Source organism: Grampus griseus (genome assembly GCF_964374135.1).
Source record: "Grampus griseus genome assembly, chromosome: 5".
NCBI lineage: Eukaryota > Metazoa > Chordata > Mammalia > Artiodactyla > Delphinidae > Grampus > Grampus griseus.
In genome coordinates, this window is record NC_138998.1 from 75,055,944 (window position 1) to 75,076,644 (window position 20,701).

The 20,701-nt window shown below is 37.8% G+C and overlaps 1 protein-coding gene across 2 annotated transcripts in view; it reads left to right on the forward strand.

Annotated features, from left to right (window-relative positions):
• HACD2 (3-hydroxyacyl-CoA dehydratase 2) overlaps positions 1–20,701 on the forward strand; it is a 92,237-nt gene that overhangs the window by 46,503 nt on the left and 25,033 nt on the right. For both annotated transcript variants that reach the window (XR_014296747.1, XM_082654367.1), the window contains exon 4: positions 15,340–15,428. Coding sequence is in view for 1 of the 2 variants with exons in the window: in XM_082654367.1 (XP_082510493.1) it covers positions 15,340–15,428 (89 nt within the window). In the remaining variant the exon portion in view is untranslated. The remainder of the gene's footprint in view (positions 1–15,339; positions 15,429–20,701) is intronic.

Here is a 20,701-nt window from a genome sequence, read left to right on the forward strand (position 1 = left end):
CAGAATATAGTGATATTAGAGTACTTGATGTGAATAATTAATCTGCCTTATATTTTTAAAGTTGGATTTGAAAAGCAAAAACATAGATTGGTTTACTTCTAGACAATATGTATGGTCATAAATCTCAGTACCCCTAAGTAATATATGTGATCATACATCTCAGTAATGACTTTATATATGATCAACTCCTCCCAGCAAAGTCTTTATTAGAATAGGGGGTATCTGAATAAATAAACTCTTCCAAAAGCTGTTTGCAACTTAGATTTTTGATTACGTGTGATTTTTTTTTTTGCTAAAATAATTGTAAATCAGTTGTGTGTGGAAACAATTATACATTGTTTTGATTGAACTTCTACCCATTTTTATTCTTAACAGAATTTGTAATATGGTGGCTATTAAATCATGTTGTGGTGATTTTTTTTTTTAAGTGAAAAGGCCTTATTTCTAAAATAACCTTATTTCTATATAAAAGTGAAACATGCACATTATTTTTAAAATCAGCTAATACTGAAAGACGTAAAGAGGAAAGTAAAAATCAATTTAATCTAACTACCCAGAAATAGTTATCATTACCTTTTAGATATATATTTTAATGCATATAAAGTATTTGTTTTTCAGGATAATGTATTTTAGGTGTTTAAGTAATATATTTAGGAATTATTTGTGAACACAGTTCAGTGTAAATAAGTATATTAACTGATATATCTCTTGACATAAAAATTTGGACGGCTTCGAATAAATAATTTCATTTCAAACCTGAAAAGGTAAATGGAAGTGACTGTTTAATTTTCATTATTCATAGCTAAAAGTTTTTAAAGTAATGTTTCTGGAAAAGCTTGACATTAATAAATCCTTACTAATTTTGACTTATAACAAGAAATAAAAGGTTTTGCTCTGAGCCTAGGATTTCCTTATACCTCCTTAAGTCCATTTATTTATTTGAGGGATTCACAGTTGAAATATATTCAGAATAATAGCAGATGATTGATATGAAAATAGAAATTTTTTTTACAATGACCCTTTAAAGTTCTGTGTAGGTTGGGCCTTTTTGTACCTGAACATTCATTTGCCTATCATTTTCAAGCTGTAGATATATTCCACCTCTCTAGTTAAATTTAGCTGAGGAATTGTTAGGTTCAGGTTATAATTGCTCTTTCTCTTCTCTTCACTTTCCCAGCCTCTGCAGTACTTTGACAAGCTTGACTCCTCCTGCAAGTAGCGTTTTCAGTGTGTGTCTTTTATGCGCTGTCAACAGGCTCTTTCCATGTTCTGCTGGCCTCCTACTCAGTGAATGCCACCCCCGCCTCCACCCCCGCATTAGTGCAGGAATGGGAAATAGAGCTGGGCAGAGTCATTGTACTTTTAACATCTACTGTATGAACAGCCCTCAGTATACCCTTTCTTTTATCCTTCTTAGATCTCTTGCTTACAGTAAGAGTCAAGTTGCCTGCAAATGGTTCTTAGTGCCTTGATTCTGGGCTCAAGTTTCAAATATCTGGGCTTTCCTACAAGTATGGGTAACAGAGTGAAAACACTATGTTTCCCATTTAAATGCCACCTTAACATTATTTATTGGACAAATAACATTATAAATATAACAAGGGAATTCATTTTAATGTAAAGGAAAAAATGCCCTAAATTCTGCAAGTCTAGTCAGCAATTTTGTTTTTCTGTGTTTCCTTCCAGGCCTGGTCTACGTGCATATACGGTTTTTACATTATTAAAATCAGAGTGGCTACCGTTTGATTGCTGTTTTTCCCTTTAATATAACCATTTTCCATTTTTTTACATAATCTCTATAGTGATACTTAAATGAGTTTATTTTTCAAATAGGTAATTCATTAAAGGGTATACAGTGAAAAGTGAGCCCCTGTCCCACCCTGGCTCTCCACTTATCCAGTTCCCTTCCCCCTTTCCCAAACTGCTTTCCTTAGGTTCTTGTGACATAACAAGATATATATATTCTTTTTTTTCAAGCTTGATTTTTTTCCCTTTACCAGTTTTCAGAATAATGTGTTGGTTTCCCAGAATCCTCTAAAGAAAACCAGTAAAAGTTTGTGGGGTTTTTTCCCATATACAATATTTTTTATTCTTTAAAAGGGTTCAGGGTTTGGCTTTAAATCAGGCAGCAACACTTCTCATCAGTCTAACAGCTCTGTCACCATGTCAGACTGGCTTCAACTAGCAATACTTCATTAAACCCAAAAGGAAAAAATTTCAATTTTGAGGAAAAAATCCCGTTCTGAGAACAATTGACATTAGTCTGTAAGTTAAAACAAAATGAGGGCTAGCATTTCATGTTGCTTTATACACCGTTGTCCTCATACAGAACCAGAGATGTCATTTTCCTGACTCAGGCAGGCACTGATACTAATGGACGCGCACATGCATGTTCATATACACGTGCACGCGCACACACACACTCCTTCCTCCATACAACACAAATCAGAGCGTGTCAAAGGGACAGTGAAGGTCTTTGCTTCTTATTTTATCATCATGAACTCATGAATTTTAACATATCCGGTGTGATTCAGTCCATTGTATTTCTTCTTTTTAATGCTCAAATTGGCCATCTTTGGCCAGTGGGAGCATCTTCAGATTGTCTTCCGAGTCCTTTATGATAGAACCTCAGTCACCTTTTTAGTGTCCTTACTTTCTGATATGACAGGGTGTTTCACGTTTATCTTGTATTCACTGATATTTTTAAATTACAAAATATCTCATTGAATTAGATGTATTGTCATGCCTCCCAGTGGAAAATGTTTAGATTGCCCCCATTTTTTAATATTAATTTTTCAACCAATATCTGTTGATATGTGAACTTTTTAGTCTTTGGATTATGCCTTTTGCATACATTTTCACATGTAGTTACTAATTCAAAGAGTATGAAGATTCTTTTAACAAAAATATTGCAAAATTGGGACTTCACTGGTGGCCCAGTGGTTAGGACACTGTGCTTCCACTGCAGGGGGTGCTGGTTTGATCCCTGGTCTGGGAACTAAGATCCCACATGCTGCAGGGCAGGGCAGGGCCAAAAAAAAAAAGCCAAATTGAATTGCAAAGGATTATTTTTAATATTCACTAAGTTAATCATAAAAAATCATAGGTTACTCTTGTTTCTTACTTTTTTTGCTAATTATGAAATTGTATATACTTCCATGTTTGTTTATTATGTTTTTTATTATGTGAATTATCTACTATGCCCTTTGCTTATTTGTCCATTAAGGTCTTGATTTTTTAAAAGACAAAAACAATTGTGTCTTTATATGCTTCGAATGTTAACCTTTTGTCGTATTGGTTGCTAATACTTTAATTCTCTTATAGCTACATATTGACCAATAATTAACCTTCTTTGTGAATAACCACCAAATTTTAAACATAAATTTGTTTAATATTAATTTGTTGTATTCAACTATCATGTAAGCTTGGCAAGTCTCTTTACCTCTTCACACCTCAGTTTCCTCATCTATCAAGAACTGAGTCGAACTTGATCTCTTAGATCCTTTCCAACTCTGACAGCCAAGATTTTCTTAGCTAAACATCACCATACTTAAATAACCCTTATGGTTACTTGCTCTTTTAAATAAAGAATCTTTCCCAAGAAAGCCTTCTTTCACAACCTTCTAGTAAAGTTAAACTTCGTCTTCAATCTTCCTTCCCTACTCACAGGGTTTGGTAGAACTCTGAGAAAAAACATGGTTTAGCAGAAGTGTATTTCTTGGTTTGCTTAAGTGAAATCCTGTGATTGTTGGTTTTTTCAAGTAGTAAGGAAATGATTATACTCTCAAACTTGACATTAAATCTTCTGTTATTTCCAGTAAGTGACAATCAGATTGGGTTCAGCCTTTTGAAAAAGCTTTACATAATAGAATTTTCATAAGTATATTAAGACAAAACTTGGTAAGTGTAAAAATAGAGGTACTAATAAATCTTTTCTTTTTTTAAGAAAAGCTTATGATGTCGTTTTGCTGGTGAAATATATATGAACTATCCCTATTTCGAGGCTGCACTTAACAGTCTGATCTAAAACACCTACAGCTCTATGAACAGTAAAACTAATCAGGTGGCAATTTGCTATTGGAATGCTAACTATAATACAGAGGTTTGAGTGAGGTTCCATGACTTATAATTGACTTGTTGTGTCCTCTTTGAGAATGGCTTCTAATATTTTTATGTTTTCATCTTTTTCAAAATGTGTCACCCTTTTATAATATTATCTTCAGAATGGTTGGAAATGTGTCATTTTTTTAATGTTTATATTTTGCTCTCTTTCAGAGATTAGACTTCCAGTAACTTTGTTAAAAAATGGAGACCCCAAAAGTAAACAAACAAATGAAAGAAAGCCTCTGGATATTTGATAAAACCCTCCAGAGCTCATTTCCTTCAGAGGCCTCTGGATCTCTTAAAGCCAGTTTATTGTTACTTTTTACATGTAAGAACCTCAGTTAAGTGGAAGAGCAAGCTAGTGGCAGACACTCTGAGAGCCAACTATCTGAAACAGGAAACAGTGAAAGCAAACAGAAAAGTGTATAGAGGACATCCAGTAAACTTGAAACTACTACTGTAGTCAAAGCCATTTTACGTATAAGTACATGCTCAAACCGAGCCCCTGGACTACCCTGGCAGTCGAGGGGTTAAGATTGCACGCTTCCAATGCAGGGGGCGTGGGTCTGATCCCTGGTCAGGGAACTAAGATCCGCAGGCCCAGTGGCGCGGCCAAAAAAAAAACACAAAACAAAAATGAGCCCCTTGGTTCTGTTTTTTTCATGTACACTGAAATTACACATGGATTGTTTTCTCTCATTACATTAGTCATAAAGGAGCTCTAAGCCAAGTTTGTGTTCTGCCCCAAGCAAGTGTACAGGCCTTCACCACATCCATTTAGGTATTGATTTCTCCCATGGTTTCAAGAGATTTTTTCTATCCCTTTTTCCATGCACTCAACTTCCTACCTTATATTTTTATTATGTATCATAGTGCTTTTCCAGCTTTTCTCAAGTCTGCCTAATATCTGTGAGGAGTATACTTCCTCTCCAGGGGTTTGAGAGTAAAGACCAGATAACTTGCCATAAATATGAAACACTTGAAGTCCCCTTCTTTATGTTTTAATGTAAAAATGGATTCCCCCCCCCCGAATTTCAGGGAAAATTAATGAACCATGAAGATGCATTATATATATCCTGTGGCTTTGTCTTCTAAAGTGGAATTGCTTATGTAGAGGTAAAATTCCAATGAAAAACACCTGAAATTGTTCATACAACAGTACAACTTAGTATCGACTCTCAGTGAGTCCAGCACAGGCACTTTTCCCTCCAGTGTTGCAAGTGTTTACTTTTCCTTCATTTGAATGCCGGATAAAATAATTGGCTCGCATTTAGGGCCTCATTAGATGAATATTATATTATCTTTGTACAGTAAAATCACAATCAACATGGCCAGGAGACCTGAGACCACCACTCACTCCGGTGCACACATTCACACTGAAATGCTGGGTAAAGTTGCCCGCATGAATGTATTTTTCTATCTTATTTTCTTTTGGTTGAGTTCATACTGTTGAGTTTGAGTAAGTTGACTGCTAGTAGCATGTCGCTGGATTGGACCCTAAAGCACATATTTGGGGTATACATGCCCCAGTGTGAGAAGCACCTCTGTATTTAAAGTTTTGTCACATAAAGGGAAAAGATTTCATTCGAACTACACGGTTTTTCCCAATGCTAGACACATGAAGTATCATTGTACCTGATTTCTTATGCTTCTCCTTTATATCCATTTCAATTTGGTAAAAAATAAGCACTTAGTAACATTATCCTTTTAACACAAAATGTAATGCCATCTTACAGTTTAGTATATCTTTTCGAAATGCCAATCTCAAATAAATCCAGAGGTTATCATATAAATACCATAATTTTGCTGTTGATTTCAGTGTAAGACACAAATTTCTTTTGTCAGAGCTCAATAAAGTAAGTGTGGTTATGATAAATATATTGAAAATTGCTTTCTGGGGGGGTCAGGTGCTGCAAGCCCAAGAGGCATGGCCAGTTTTCTATGTTCTGGAAAAAAAGAAAAGAAAATTGATCTTCTGTCAGTCCTTCTTTAAAAAACAAAAGAAGCCAGTAATCTTCTTCCTTGAATTTCATACTCCCACTTTTCTCTTCATTTTGGCCAGAAATATTTTGTTTCCCTAAGAATAGCTTGTACTGTAAGAGAAAATATTTAAGAAAATTCCTATTTAAGATTGGAATTAATTCAATTCCAGAATTATCTTTTGCTGATGCCAGATGTTTCATTTCTTGTTAAGAATGATGATTTTTAATTTAAATTTTTAACTCATGTTTTTTATGAGTTCAAACAATGTGTAAAGGTACATAAAGTTTTAAAAAAATTGTACCAGTAGTGCTAATCGTCATTTATATTAGATAAACATCATCCCAGGGAGCATTCTTTTCACATATATATTAATATAAGGAAGAAAAAGTAGATGGATAGAAAAATCAAGTTATGGGCTTCCCTGGTGGCGCAGTGGTTGAGAGTCCGCCTGCCGATGCAGGGGACACGGGTTCGTGCCCCGGTCTGGGAAGATCCCATGTGCCGCGGAGCGGCTGGGCCCGTGAGCCATGGCCGCTGAGCCTGCGCGTCCGGAGCCTGTGCTCCGCAACGGGAGAGGCCACAACAGTGAGAGGCCCGCGTACCGCAAAAAAAAAAAAAAAAAAAAAAACAACAACAACAACAACAACAAAAAATCAAGTTATATAGCTCATGCTATACATGCTGTTTTTCATTAAAATTATTGAGTTTATAAAAAAGAATATGGTGTAAAACCTTTAACCATGAGAGATACATTACTTACTAAAAGGCCCCTTAAAGTTTAACAAAAAGATTATGAAAAATTTAGATTAGAATTACATTTAGCAATATTTTAGGCAATATCTCTTAATTCTTCCATCTCTTCTTCCCTGACTCCATTTTTAAATTGTTACTAATTTAATAATATTATAAATTATAAGCATTTACACTCTGTTCTATAACCATAATTACCATAATTGTTTTGTCTTAGTGTTATATATGAATGGATTCGTTGCCTACTATGGGCCCTTTTGCCATGACTTCTCCATTCCTGAGTTCTTTATTTTGATTTGTATCTTGTTTGGCTGAATTTCTGACAGCATGTGTTTCTCGGGGTCAGTCACATAGGCATTATGTGCCAAGTTCATTCACGTTTAGTGATGTCTACCTTTTGCCATTACACTAGAATGACATCTTGTCTGGGTGTAATATTCTTGAACATACTTTCTTTCCCTCAGACCTTTGTAGTGTTGCTTCATTGTCTTTTGACATTGAATGTTGCTGTGGAGAAGTCTGAAGCCAGGCTGATTTTCTTGCCACTTTGTAGGTAACTTGCTTTTTTTCCTGGATCCCAAAGTATTGTTTTTTTAACCAAGAAAGTTCTTGGTTTTACTTATTCACTATCAGTTGTTTTCTGAGATACAGTGTATTCTTTCAATACAGATTTAGTTCTTTCATTTCTTGGATTACACCCAAATACATTAAATACATTAATGTACTTAAATACATTAAATACATTTTGTTCCATATATTGGGTTTTCTACTTTGGGGATAACAATTATTCTTGTGTTGGATGGTCTTTGTCTTCTGTAATTATTATCTTCCTTCCAGTTGCTTTAATCTTTGACTTTTCCCTTAAATGCAATGCAAGCTTTATTTTATTTATTCTTGATTTAATTTTTTTTTTTTCTTTTTGGCTTAAAACAGCACCTCTTTATTAGCTCATAGTTCTATAAGTCAGAAGTCTGAGTGGGCTCAGCTGTGTTTTCTGCTTAGGATTTCACAAAGCCAAAATCAAGGTATCAGCTGGGCTGGGTTCTTATCTGGAGACTCTAGGGAAAAATCTGCTTCTAAGCTGTTGGGAGATTTCAGTTCCTTGTGGTTATAGTGCTGAGGTCCCGTTTCCTTGCTGATTCTTGGCCTGAGGTTGCTCTCAGCAATTGAATGCTGCTCTCCAGTCTTTGCACATGGCCTCTCCATCTTAAAAGCCAGCAGTGGTGCCTCAGATCCTTCTTGTGCTTCGAATCTATCTGAATTCTCCTCCTGCCGTCAATGCATGCTTTATTTTTGTTTTTTTCTTGCATTATGTTCATATGGTTGCCATGTCTTTTCGTCTTGCTAAAGGGCAAGCAGCCCTGTCCAGCCATTTTATTTGCTGTGTTACTGAATCCTCCCTGACTGCATTTCCACAGTATTTAAGATTCAGTTGTCTTCCCCTCTAAGCTACAGTTTAAGGATGAAGGTTTTCCTGATTTATGTATTTTTCTACATGCTGAGGGCATGGTGGTAGGGCTTAGGAGAGTACACAGATATTGAAACATAAAGCCTCAGTAATTAAAACAGTGTATGCATGTATTGATATAGAAAGATCATCAGGATATTTTTAAAAGAAGAAAAGACTGTCATTGTGGAAAAAATTGGAAAAAGAGTGTGTATAAATATATCTTTATACATTGACTTACATATTTGCTGTTGTATACCTAAAATATATCTCTGGAATGATAGACAAAAAATTAATTGGTTGCCTGTAGGAAAGGCACCTGAGTGGTAGTAGGATGGAACTGGGAGGGAGACTTTTCTCTGTGTATCTTTTTATACTTTAAAAGCTTTGAACAGTGTGAACGAGTTACTTATTTAAAAACAGGTGAGCTCTTCCTTCTCTTCTGAGATTTAATCGCTTCATCCTGGGATTCCTCAACCCTGTAGAAAGTATATCCTGTCCTCATAGGGAACTTTGTACCAGTCTTCCAACTCTGGGGGGTCTGAAAGGCTTAGTTAGCATCTGTGAGGTGGCTCCCAGTTAGTTACTTCCCCATCACTTTCCAGCCTCCACATCTGTTACACTCCAGTCAGAAATTGGTGTTTCTCTCCCAATCTAGGCCTGTTAGTGAAAATTCTTGCGATTTTGTTGATTCACCAATATCACTTTTTGGGAGTTGGGAACAAAGCAGGAGGTGTGCAATAATCCTTTCTTGGCTAGCACTTTTTAAAATATATGGCATAAAGTTGTACCCCATTCCTTTCTGCTTGCTGCTAGTGATTTTTGTTGTTGTTATTTAATGTTTATTACTTTTAGTTCGTGGATTTGGAATTTCGGTAGGGAGATTCTGATTTCAATTTCCATCATTTAGTTGAATTTCTGGCCCCAACTTTGTGTGTCCTTTCTTGCTTTGGTAGTGGGCGCCGTCTGAACACTATGCTACTCTGCTCCCAGCCTGTGTTGCCTTTCCTGTACTTAACTTTCAACTGGTCTTGGTCATATGTCGCCAGTCTCCCAATCCCACTACCCTGGCCCATGTGAGGGCTGCACCAGGCAGGGAGGATTTCTAGCGCTGCTCAGCTTTGCAGGGCTCAACTGTTTGGAGAGTCCTCAGAGCACCCTGGTTCTGGAGAAACAAGAACCTGATTGCCGAATCCCCTTTATACAGCTTTTGCTTGTTATGTGCACTCACACAAGTGCCTGTGCTGCTTTTATCTGCCAGTGTTTTGCTTCAAAAGTTCACTGCCTTTTCAACATAAATTCTCATAATTGTTTCTCAATTTATAACCTTGCCTTGCCAAAGATTCACACTGCTGACAGAGATATCTTTCTGAAACCAAGAAGCACTCATGCCATTTTCCAGTTTATAAATGTTTAGTAGCCTCACATCAACTTCAGGGAAAACGTGCTAAAAATAAAAGCTATCCCAAAGTAAATCAGTTATAGCCTGAGAGTGTAAGTTCACAAGGGCAGGGGCATTTCCTTCACTGTTGTAACCCTAGCATGAAGAACAGTACCTGGCACGGAGCAGGTACTCCAAAAATGTTTGTTGAATTAAATTAACAAATAATAGATATCTAGTAATCATTTTGAATGAATTTTGATCTAGTAATAGCTTACTGATAAAATTGCAGAATCTCTCCGTCATTTGGAAACAACCAATTGAAGCAGTCAACAATTAAAAAAAATGTGCGGTTTGGGTAGTTTGAACATGCTGTTAATGAACATTGTATTCAAATAAAGGGTAATGGTATAACAAATGTTAACACAGTGGGATTGACTGTAAGAAGTCTAGAAAAGAAAGAGGATCTGGTCTGTCTTACCTATCTGTATTCCTCATTCCACAAGGATTTGTGGTAACTTAGACACAAAATATAGTACTGTAGTATGCTTCATGTTTGGCTTGAAACTTTCTGACTGTCAAGTTGAAAAGGGCAACTGAGTTATATAATTCTTATCATTGGAGAGGAATGATGAGAGGAGAGGAGAGGAGCAAACACTTCTTAACATTAAGTTTTTAAACAGACTTCCCACTTGAGGCTTTATAGAAGGGGCATTGAGTGATAGGGTGGATATTACACTGCATACCACTCCTACAGCAGATAAGGTAATAATTTTTTAACCAGTTCTTATGAAACCGACCTGATGATAACAATAAACCCAACTCAGTGATGTCAGTTCTTTTCAGAGCTAAAATAATATGTTTCATCTGTGTGGCCCTCTATTGTTTGTCTGGCTTGAATCCAAGGATAAACTTGGAGCTCCTGGACTTCATATGATCTTCCCTATGAAAGGGTTCGTTCCTCCCACTGGCCTTTTTACTGATCTCTTAGAGGAGGCATTTTGAGATTGGGCTGTCAGGTGAGGGCCAGCAGTGCTAATTGCTGGGTGACTGGTTGAGGTAGGTTCATATGCTGTAGAAGCTAAGTGAGAGTTGGTATGGATGGCATCACTTGGAAGAGATTCAGGTGCCTAACTAGGTAGATTCCCTGGATAGGGAATGCAGAAGCACCTGCAGGCAAAGCCAGAAACATCTCTGCATCTGCATCAAATTAGAAAGCATCGATCGGCTTTTTATTCTCTAACTTAATAAGATTTAAATTCACTTCTGGGGCTGTGCTAAAGCAGGCACTCTTTTATGCTGCTGGCGGGAGTGTATATTGATACAAACTTTTTGGAAAGCAATTTGGCGGTATATTTCAAGAGCTTTGAAGGCATTCATGCCATTTGACCTAGCAATTATACCTCTGGGAACTGTCCCAAGGAAATAATCCTTTTTTAACAAAAGGGTCTAAAGGGGCTTCCCTGGTGGCGCAGTGGTTGAGAGTCCGCCTGCCGATGCAGGGGACACGGGTTCGTGCCCCGGTCCGGGAAGATCCCACATGCCGCGGAGCGGCTGGGCCTGTGAGCCATGGCCGCTGAGTCTGCGCGTCCGGAGCCTGTGCTCCGCAACGGGAGAGGCCACAACAGTGAGAGGCCCGCGTACCGCAAAAAAAAAAAAAAAGGTCTAAGCCTCAAAAAATTTTAAGTGTTATTTGTAATACTGCATTACTTCATTTATAGTGTCAAGAAATTGGAGCAATTTAAATGTCTCACAGAAGGAGAATAGGTAAGCAAACATATTCAACTCAAAGGAATATTATGAATCAAGTTAAAAATTTTGGAGAATATGTTTGTTGTAAGATAGAAAATTTCTTAAAATGTTAAATGAGAAAAGCAAACCACAAAGAGTATAAACAATAGAAGTTGAACTGTATTTAAAAATATACTTAGAAGAAAAGACTGATGGGAAATTTACCAGAAAAGTAAATCTTTGTTTTTGGTTACCAAAACTTACTTTTAAGGAAAAAATCAGATAATTTTTGTTTAGCACTTTTGAAAGGGAAACATATATAAATATTCATGTTTCCTAGAAAAGGGAGCTTTATAGTAGAGAAGGGATAATTAATAAAGCTGTATATAACTGAATTGTGATATTCATCTTCAGATCTCCCAAATGCCTCTGTTTAAAGTCACACTTACAAAGCATTCTGATTTTGACAGCAGAAAAAAGCACCCCTAGATGAGGGTCTCTAAAAGCCCAGACATTTAGTAATTACAAAGGCTGTGCCTTTATTACAAGTGAATAAATTGACATTTTGGTTTAATAACTGGGATTTGACTAATGAGTCAGTCTCCCAAGAGCCTAGTTCTTGCTCGTGAGTGGCATAAAATTAGATTTTTGAACTTGGAAATCTGAGGTCCAGATCCTGGACTTTTTTTTGTTTGTTTTTTGCAGTACGCGGGCCTCTCACTGTTGTGGCCTCTCCCGTTGCGGAGCACAGGCTCCGGACGCACAGGCTCAGCGGCCATGGCTCACGGGCCCAGCCGCTCCGCGGCACGTGGGATCTTCCCGGACCGGGGCACGAACCCGCGTCCCCTGCATCGGCAGGCGGACCCTCAACCACTGCGCCACCAGGGAAGCCCCCAGATCCTGGACTTTTTTGATCCCTGCCCAAATATAGCAGCAACCCTGGAGCACTGCTCAGACCATTAGCAGTCTAGCCCATTGTTTCAGTGGTAAAAAAAAGAAAGAGCAGAAATAAAAGGAAAAATAAATCATGTTTTTATGTGATGAGCTGGCCTTTGAGTTAAAAAAAAAAAAGCTAGAAAGAGTGGTGATCTTTCCTTGAGTGGCAAGTGCTTAATAACTCATTTAGGAAAACTTTTTGTTTGTCAATCTTTTTTAGTTTTTCTTATTTGAAATGCGATCTGGCTAAGTATATACACTTAATGTTTGACTCACTAATTAGCCTCTTTGGCAGTATTACATATTATATCATCAGGCTCTGTACTTCATTCGTACATATTTTTAAATAAAAGGTTTATTCACATATCATTCAATTCATTCATTTAGAATGTACAGTTCAGTATTTACAGTTATGCAACCATCACAATAATCAATTTTAGAACATTTTCATCACCCCGAAAAGAAACCTTGTACCTATTGGCAGTCACTCTCCATTTTCTTCCTAACTTTCCAGTCCCAGGTCACCACTAATCTACTTTCTGTCTCTATAATTTTGCCTACTCTGGACATTTCATGTAAATTGAATCATACAACATGTAATCTTTTGTAACTGGCTTCCTCGCTCAGCATAATGCTTTAAGGTTCATTAATATTGTAGCATGTATCATTACTTCATTTCCTTTTATTTATTATTTATTACTTTTTATTTATTTTATTTCTAATGTCCCATTATATGGCTTTGCCACATTTTATTTATCCATTCATCTGTTGATGGACATTTTTAATATTTACACTTTTTGGCTAATATGAATACCACCACAAACATTCATGTACAAGTTTTTCTGTGGGCATATGTTTTCATTTCTCTTGGGTATATATATTCCTAGGAGTGGAATTGCTGGGTCATAGGGTAATTCTGTATTTAACATTTTGAGGCAGACTGTTTTCTAGAGTGTCTGCACCATTTTCTAATCCAATCAGCAATGCATGAGTGTTCCAGCTTCTCCACATCTCCACTTGTTATCATCTGTCTTTTTAATGATAGTGGGCGTGAAGTGTATCTCATTATGATTTGAATTTGCATTTCCCTAATGATGCTGAGCACCTTTTCATGTGCTTATTGACCATTTGCATATTTTCTTTGGAAAAATGTCTATTCAAATTCTTTGCCATTTTTAGATGGGGTAGTTTTTTTTATTGTTGAATTATGAGTTCTTTATATATTTTGTATATATTTCCTTATTATATATATTTGTAGATATTTTCTCCTACCTGGGGGTTTTCTTTTCACTTTCTTGATGGTGTCCTTTGAAGCACATAAGTTTTTAATTTTGATAAAGCCCTTTTTTTTTTTCTTGTGCTTTTGGTATCATATCTAATAAACCATTGCCTAATCCAAGGTCACAAAATTTACATCTATGTAAATAACTCTATTCCAAGAGTTTTATAATTTTACCTCTTACATTTAGGTCTTTGATCCATCTTGAGTAACTTTTTATATATGGTGTAAGAAAGTATCCCAGCTCCATTCTTTGGCATGTAGATATCCACTTGTCCCAGCACCATTTGTTGAAAAATAAATATTTTTCCATTGACTTGTCTTGACACCCTTGTTGAAAATCAAGTGACTGTAAATGTGAGGGTTTATTTCTGGACTCTCAGTTCTATTCCATTGATTTATATGTCCGTACATTTATATTTTTCTTTTATTCATTCTACAAAGGTTTATTGAGCATCTTTATATGCCAAACATTGTGCTTGACATGTCCATTTTACTTGCTTTTGAGAACCAAATCCTACCTCTTCAAAGCCCAGATCTTCTTTAAAACTCATTCTAAGATATAATTTTCTTTCATAGCCAAACCTATAGAGCTTTATATGATTTGCACATGGTCTTTTGGCAAGTTGTAGTTTGTCCAACTATATAAATGTCTAGAAGTCTGAGTGTATTTTAGAGGGCTTAGAAGAATGAAAATTGATCAGGGATAGTCCACTGAATGTATTGAAGGTGAGGTTAGTTTTAAAGCGGAAGAAGAATTTACAACCCGTGATGAGGGGTTCCTGGCAGGTGTGGAGCTGCCCACGTGCAACTTGACAGGTCCGGAAAGTTGTCAAGTCTAGTTGCTGGGAGCAGTAATACCAGTGAGGAATGGTGGAGAGGCTACTGGACTGCATACCCATAATTCTGCTTCCAGATTTTATTTTTGTAGCAGTTCCTTTCCAGTGTAAAGTTAACAAAGATAGGAGAATGTTTTCAGATAATGACTTATTGCTGGGTTTAAGATGAATTAAAGGAGGGAAGAATTTTATATAATGGTGGTGGCTGGTCTCTAGATTGTGGTTGTAGGAACTGAAGGGAGAAGCCAAAGAAATGTAAACTTAGCAGAACTTGATGATTATCTGAAATAACTAAACATGATTCCAGTGTTATAACTTGAGAACATTGTGAAGATAATTGTACCAATGCTTACTGTTAAGAACAAGGTAAGAAGAAATGGTATATAAACTTTGATTTTGTCCACTTGTTGGCAGAATCTTCAAGTGGGTTATAAAAGATGCCAATTTAACCATTAGATAGTATATCATATCAAGTCTGATATCCAGGAGCTTCCAATATTCCAGTGACACAAATACCATTGATTTTCCTTCCATAGTTGCCTGTTCATTTTTGAAATGCGTATTGTGAAAGGAACTTTCAATGTCTAATTTTAAAGGTTAAGCAGTGGTTTTATTTTCTCTACCTGTATAAGTGGTTTTGAAAGGCCTACGAAAGGTACCTAGATTCTGTGGTTTGCTATTGCCATTAACAATTTTATTGTTTTGGGGGAGGAAAAAAGTTTTAATATTGACTACATAGAAAAACATAGTCTATATAGCAATGTAGATAAGTTTCAGTTGCTCATGATAGTTTTGGCTTTAAACATTAAAATTTGGATGTTTTAGAAAATCTATTACATTTTGAAACTAGTACAATACATTTATTTACCCATCCTAAAATTTCTTTCAGGAATTGTTCCATCTTCTGTTGTCCTGACTTCTTTCCAGGTGATGTCAAGAGTTTTTTTAATATGGGCAGTAACACATAGCGTCAAAGAGGTAAGTGTTTAAATTGACAAAAATAAAATAGCTATCAGCTTTAACAAATGTTAGTCAACTTTTCTTTCTCACATGTGTGTTATGGCTAAAGATGGAACTCCAGGTCATATCAGTATAGCCCAGATAAAAATCCCTCGTACTGTAGGAATTGGGTTACTAGTGGGAAACATACCCCAAATATGCAGTGTTGTGAAGAGAAGACTTATTACACAAAGTCCTGAAATCTCAGTTCCCTTGGAGATTGGGCTGGTATGGATGTGGTCTGCACCTCAGTTATATTTTTCTGCTTTCTTGTGTGGATCCAGCACCATAAACTCTGGACATCTTCATCCTTGTAGTGGGACCGTTGTGGAAGTGAGAGACATTAATGCGTTCCCAGAACAGTCCAATCTTTGTAGGACCAGGAGAAACAAACTTGTTTCCACCTAGCCCACCAGGGTTAATGGAATTCCCAAGTGTGCTGAGTCTAGTGATTCTGGGAGGTCTGGGGTGGTGGATACCTGGGCAGGCCCAGGGATCTGTGGATACGCTCTGCTGGGGGTCTGGGGTGGTGGATACCCTCCGCTGGGGGTCTAGGGTGGTGAATACCCTCCGCTGGGGGTCTGGGGTGGTGGATACCCTCCGCTGGGGGTCTGGGGTGGTGGATACCCTCTGCTGAGGGTCTGGTGTGGTGGATACCCTCTGCTGGGGATCTGGGGTGGTGGATACCCTCTGCTGGGGATATGGGGTGGTGGATACCCTCTGCTGGGGGTCTGGGGTGGTGGATACCCTCTGCTGGGGGTCTGGAGTGGTGGATACCCAGGCAGGCCCAGGGATGCTTCTTGTAAGAACTGGAGGGATTTACCATGGGTGTAAATCCACAACTAAGCTTTCATTTTCTGGTATCAGGGAAGAGAATTGTTTTCTAGTATGTTTTTGGCTTTTTAAAAGTCAGTTATTACTTGCTAATGTCATCGTGAGGAAGAGTACCTGTAGCCACCAGGAAGATTCAGTTTTCAGGTTTCCAGTCCCAGTAACTTATCACCAGCATTATTGGGTTCTTTAGCCTCATGAAATGTGCTAATCCGTTAGCATTATTCTGGTTTTTTCTTTGTCTTCTATTACTCTGAAATCCCTGTCAAAACATTTTGTTTTTCAGAATTTACTTAGACAGTTTCATTTGTATTTTAACTAATGATTTTTTTAACTTGTTATTGGTGTATGATATACATACAGAAAAATGCACATAGCTAATGAGTTTTTAAGCAAAATTGACTAAGCTAAGTTATTGTTTCTGTTATAGATTCACAGACTTTTTCTTTTAAGCTCTTTCACTCCTTGAAGATGTCTGTCTACACTTTCTGTGTAGGAAGAATGTAAAACAATCTCATACTTTTACATGATCACTTTTTAGAGTAATCACATTTCTTAAAAAAAAAAAGTCAAAAACAGGCAAGTAAATCCGAATGTAGCATATTGCCCCTTGACCTCATTCTTGTTTCTGGAGTCAGGAAAAGTTATCGTTTTCATTGGTTTCAAAGTTCTTTCTATAAATCATTTTTAACCTGTATTTCTTCCTCCTTTACTTTTGTGTATACACTCTGTCCTTTCCATTTTAACCAGCAACCCGAATTTTTAATTTCCCAATAGTCTTAAGTGACTTAAACTTTCTTCCTAATAGTAACTCATTTATATTCTTAAACAGGTAATTATGTACTTTCGATAATTAAATGAAGATAGAGCGTTTTCAACTCTGGAGTGTTTAATCAGTTTGCCAGTAGAGTCAGACCCTAGGTGTCCAGGAGCTAATGCTCCAGGTGATGGGTTGTTCATGACCTCTGCTTCTCCTCTCCTCTGCTTCAGTAACCACTCTTCGGGCTTCCCTGGTGACGCAGTGGTTGGGAGTCCGCCTGCCAATGCAGGGGACGCGGGTTCGTGCCCCAGTCCGGGAGGATCCCATATGCCGCGGAGCGGCTGGGCCCGTGAGCCATGGCCGCTGAGCCTGCGCGTCCGGAGCCTGTGCTCCGCAATGGGAGAGGCCACAACAGTGAGAGGCCCGCGTACCGCCAAAAAAAAAAAAAAAAAAAAACCACTCCTCTGCTTATTAGCACTTCTGACAAACAGGGTGATAGACAGACAGGTAAATCAAAAATGATTACAGTTCAAGTTAAGCAGTTGTTACCATATTGCTGTTACCGACATTTGCCAGGATTTCCTGGGCAGAGCAGGAAGACAGCTTGGATTAGAAAGCTATTAAATGTCTCTGTGGATTACAGCTATGTTGACCTGGCCATTGCCCTCAGTAACCTCCTGCCTGACAGATGCACAGACTTGACATTTAACAGATGGTTTCACAGGTAGTGTCATATTTGAGCCTTACAGTAATTTAAGTTATATGCTTGTTAGATTTGCATATTCATAATTGTTTCTCTGCAACCAGACTTACCCAATTTCTACTATTGTTAACATATCATTTTCTTAGGACTGTAGTAAATTTTATTGTCTTTCTGTCACCTCTTGGGTCCTCTTCTTTTCACATATACCCTATTGATTAATTGACTTACTCCTTTCTCACGTAAATAGTATTTGCTGTTCCAAGATCACACTTCTTTTCTCCTCATTCCCCTTTTCTTTGAAAAGAACCCATTCATCATTTTGTTTATGGCAGTAGATTCCCTCCTGGCCCACCCCAAGTTGCTAATAGCTAATAGCTGTTGCTGTGGCGTTTCAGAGGCCAGTCTGCTGTCTGTGACCTGTTCCTCACCCCCTTCTCTTGGCCAAAGGCTATTTTTCCTGCGTAGAGTTTCGTGTTAGCTATAATTCAGTTTGTTCTATACAACATTACATATGGCTTCCCTGTTAAACTTCCATTCTTCTGTTTTACCGAAACATCTTTAAAATATCTGTATTTTCTTTATATCCAGCTTTGTTTATTTTAATGGTGGGAATCACATAACCAATGCATAGGGAAATTGACCTCAGAAATAACTGCTTCATAAAATATATATCACTTTCTCATAGTAATGTTCAAATTCTTTTCACAGTACTCTACTTTCATTCTCAGTTTGTTTTTACATCATATTTCCCTCTAAAGTGGACACAGGTTCTTCATTTTCATAGCATTACATTTGGATTTGGACTCTTGTTCCACCCTCTCTGGCCTGCTTATATTTTCTATGCTCATTCCCCTGTTTTCTGTAATTGTACATGATGTACTAAGGTATAGCCTGTATACCTTTTAAGACTAGATACTACTTTTTTCATATTTGAGGTATATTTTCTTTTAAGACGCCCGTTAGGACATGCATCCTTACTTGTCATTATAATTCTTTACTGCATGGAATGCTAGTCACGTAGATGTCACCAGGTATATCATAGAACTAAAAGGTGATCAGATGGTTTTCTTTAATGATGTATAAGGACCCACCATCACTAGCAGGACACCTTGATGAGCAGGATATTAAAGAAAAAATGTCTCTATGCTCAAAAGCTTTTTCTTGACCTAACAGAGCAAATAACCTTCCCACTTCTTTCCTTTTAAATGGACTTTTTATATAAGCAAAATAAAATTTCTGATAAAACAGACAAGCTCAGGGTGGGACATAGGGTTTGAGGGATACAGGAGGGAATCAGAAATTCTAGCTAACCTGTTTCCTTTCCAGTTTTCCCACCTGACCTCCAGAACTGAACTGGCTTCTTTCCCATTCCTTAGCCAGGCTGCCCACTGCTACTGCCACATCAGGCCTCTATGGGCATTTGTTCCCCTCACCCTCTGTTTGGGTCTGTGTCTTTGTCTCCTCATTGAACTGAAAAAAGATTGACATTTTTCAGAGTGAATTGCAGTGGGAGATGCCACCTTCTGTCCCTCACTATGACCCCCCTTCAGAAACAGACAAGTCCACAGGGCACATATTCTTCCTTGTCCAAAAGTAGCTAAGCCAAGCCCCAGATTCCTGGACACACAGGTAGGCCACTGTCCCTTTTCCTGGCCCAGCCCTCTTTGGAGAAGCCCACACACATCCTCTCCGGAGTTCTTAGTGTAAGATCGCCATGTTCTTGGAGCAGAAGTCCCAGGGCATGGGCAGCGGTTGAGTAAGAAGTTGCTGGGCTCTCGCTGACTTTAGCCTAAGCGCAACAAACACCTTCGACACCTTACCAGCGGTAATTTGTGTAAAATAGACTATACTCTGGAGTGCTGAGCCTTCTCTCCTTTCTTCCTCACCCTTTGCCACCATTGGAGAAAAGGATGTTTGCCCACATTCCTTTGGAATGCTCCGTAAATTCTCCTGATTTCACCAGTCAGCTGTTTCCCACTTCTTTCTGGCATGCCACTGGGCTCTGTAACACTTAATCTGCCGTCTCTGCTAACTTCTCAGCAAGATGCCTACAAAAAGCTTGCCATCAGTGTTTAAGAAAGTTAGTAACCTCCAGTTATGATAAAGATATCATTATGCTGTTTGTTGTTGTTTGAGGCATTACAGTTTACAGAGGGCTTTATTAAAATATGTTATAATTATCCACTCTTGACAACTGTCTCTTGAGGTAGGTTGTAGTTCCATTTAAAGTTTGGAAGCTAGAGAGGCAAATGACTGTCTGTCAAATGGCAGAGTTGAAAAGCAGACTTCTGAATTCACAGTCTTCCCACTGCATCAGAACTTGCTCTCACCGGTTAGAAATGTGATGTAAACACATCCTTATTTTTGTGTGCTAACCATACTTTCTTCATCCCGTGTGGAGTTGAAAACCCCCATCTCAGACCCAGAAGCACTCTTCCTCTTCAGCGGTTCTGTCACACCACATGCATATGATTCTCCACTCAGATCGTTTACATGTGAAATGTACAAAATCAATTGTAGGCCCTGGGTGCTCTTCTGCAGCGCTTTGCCCATGTGCTTCTCTGGTTTTTAGTGCTCATTTTAGGACACTCTGATTAAATCTCTCCAATTAATTGGCCTTTCCCCATGAAAATTCCAAGACTATTTTTCATACTGGGGTTTATGGACTATTTGGAACAGAATTACCAGAAAGCTTCTTAAAAATGCACTTTCCAGGTCCCGCCCCACATTTGATAAAGAATTTTGGGGAGTGGAGACAGAGAATCATCACTGTTATTAAGCTCCTTGGATAATTTGATGAATTCTAAGGTTTGAGAAATGCTCTAAGAAACTGTAGTGTTGTGCTGTAATTTTATTTGCCCTTCTTTTTTCTTGATTTTACTTCCCACTTCTGCTTAGTTTCCTCGAGACCTAACCAAATTTCACCATCTCTGTCCCAAATCTGAGAGCCATAGTCTC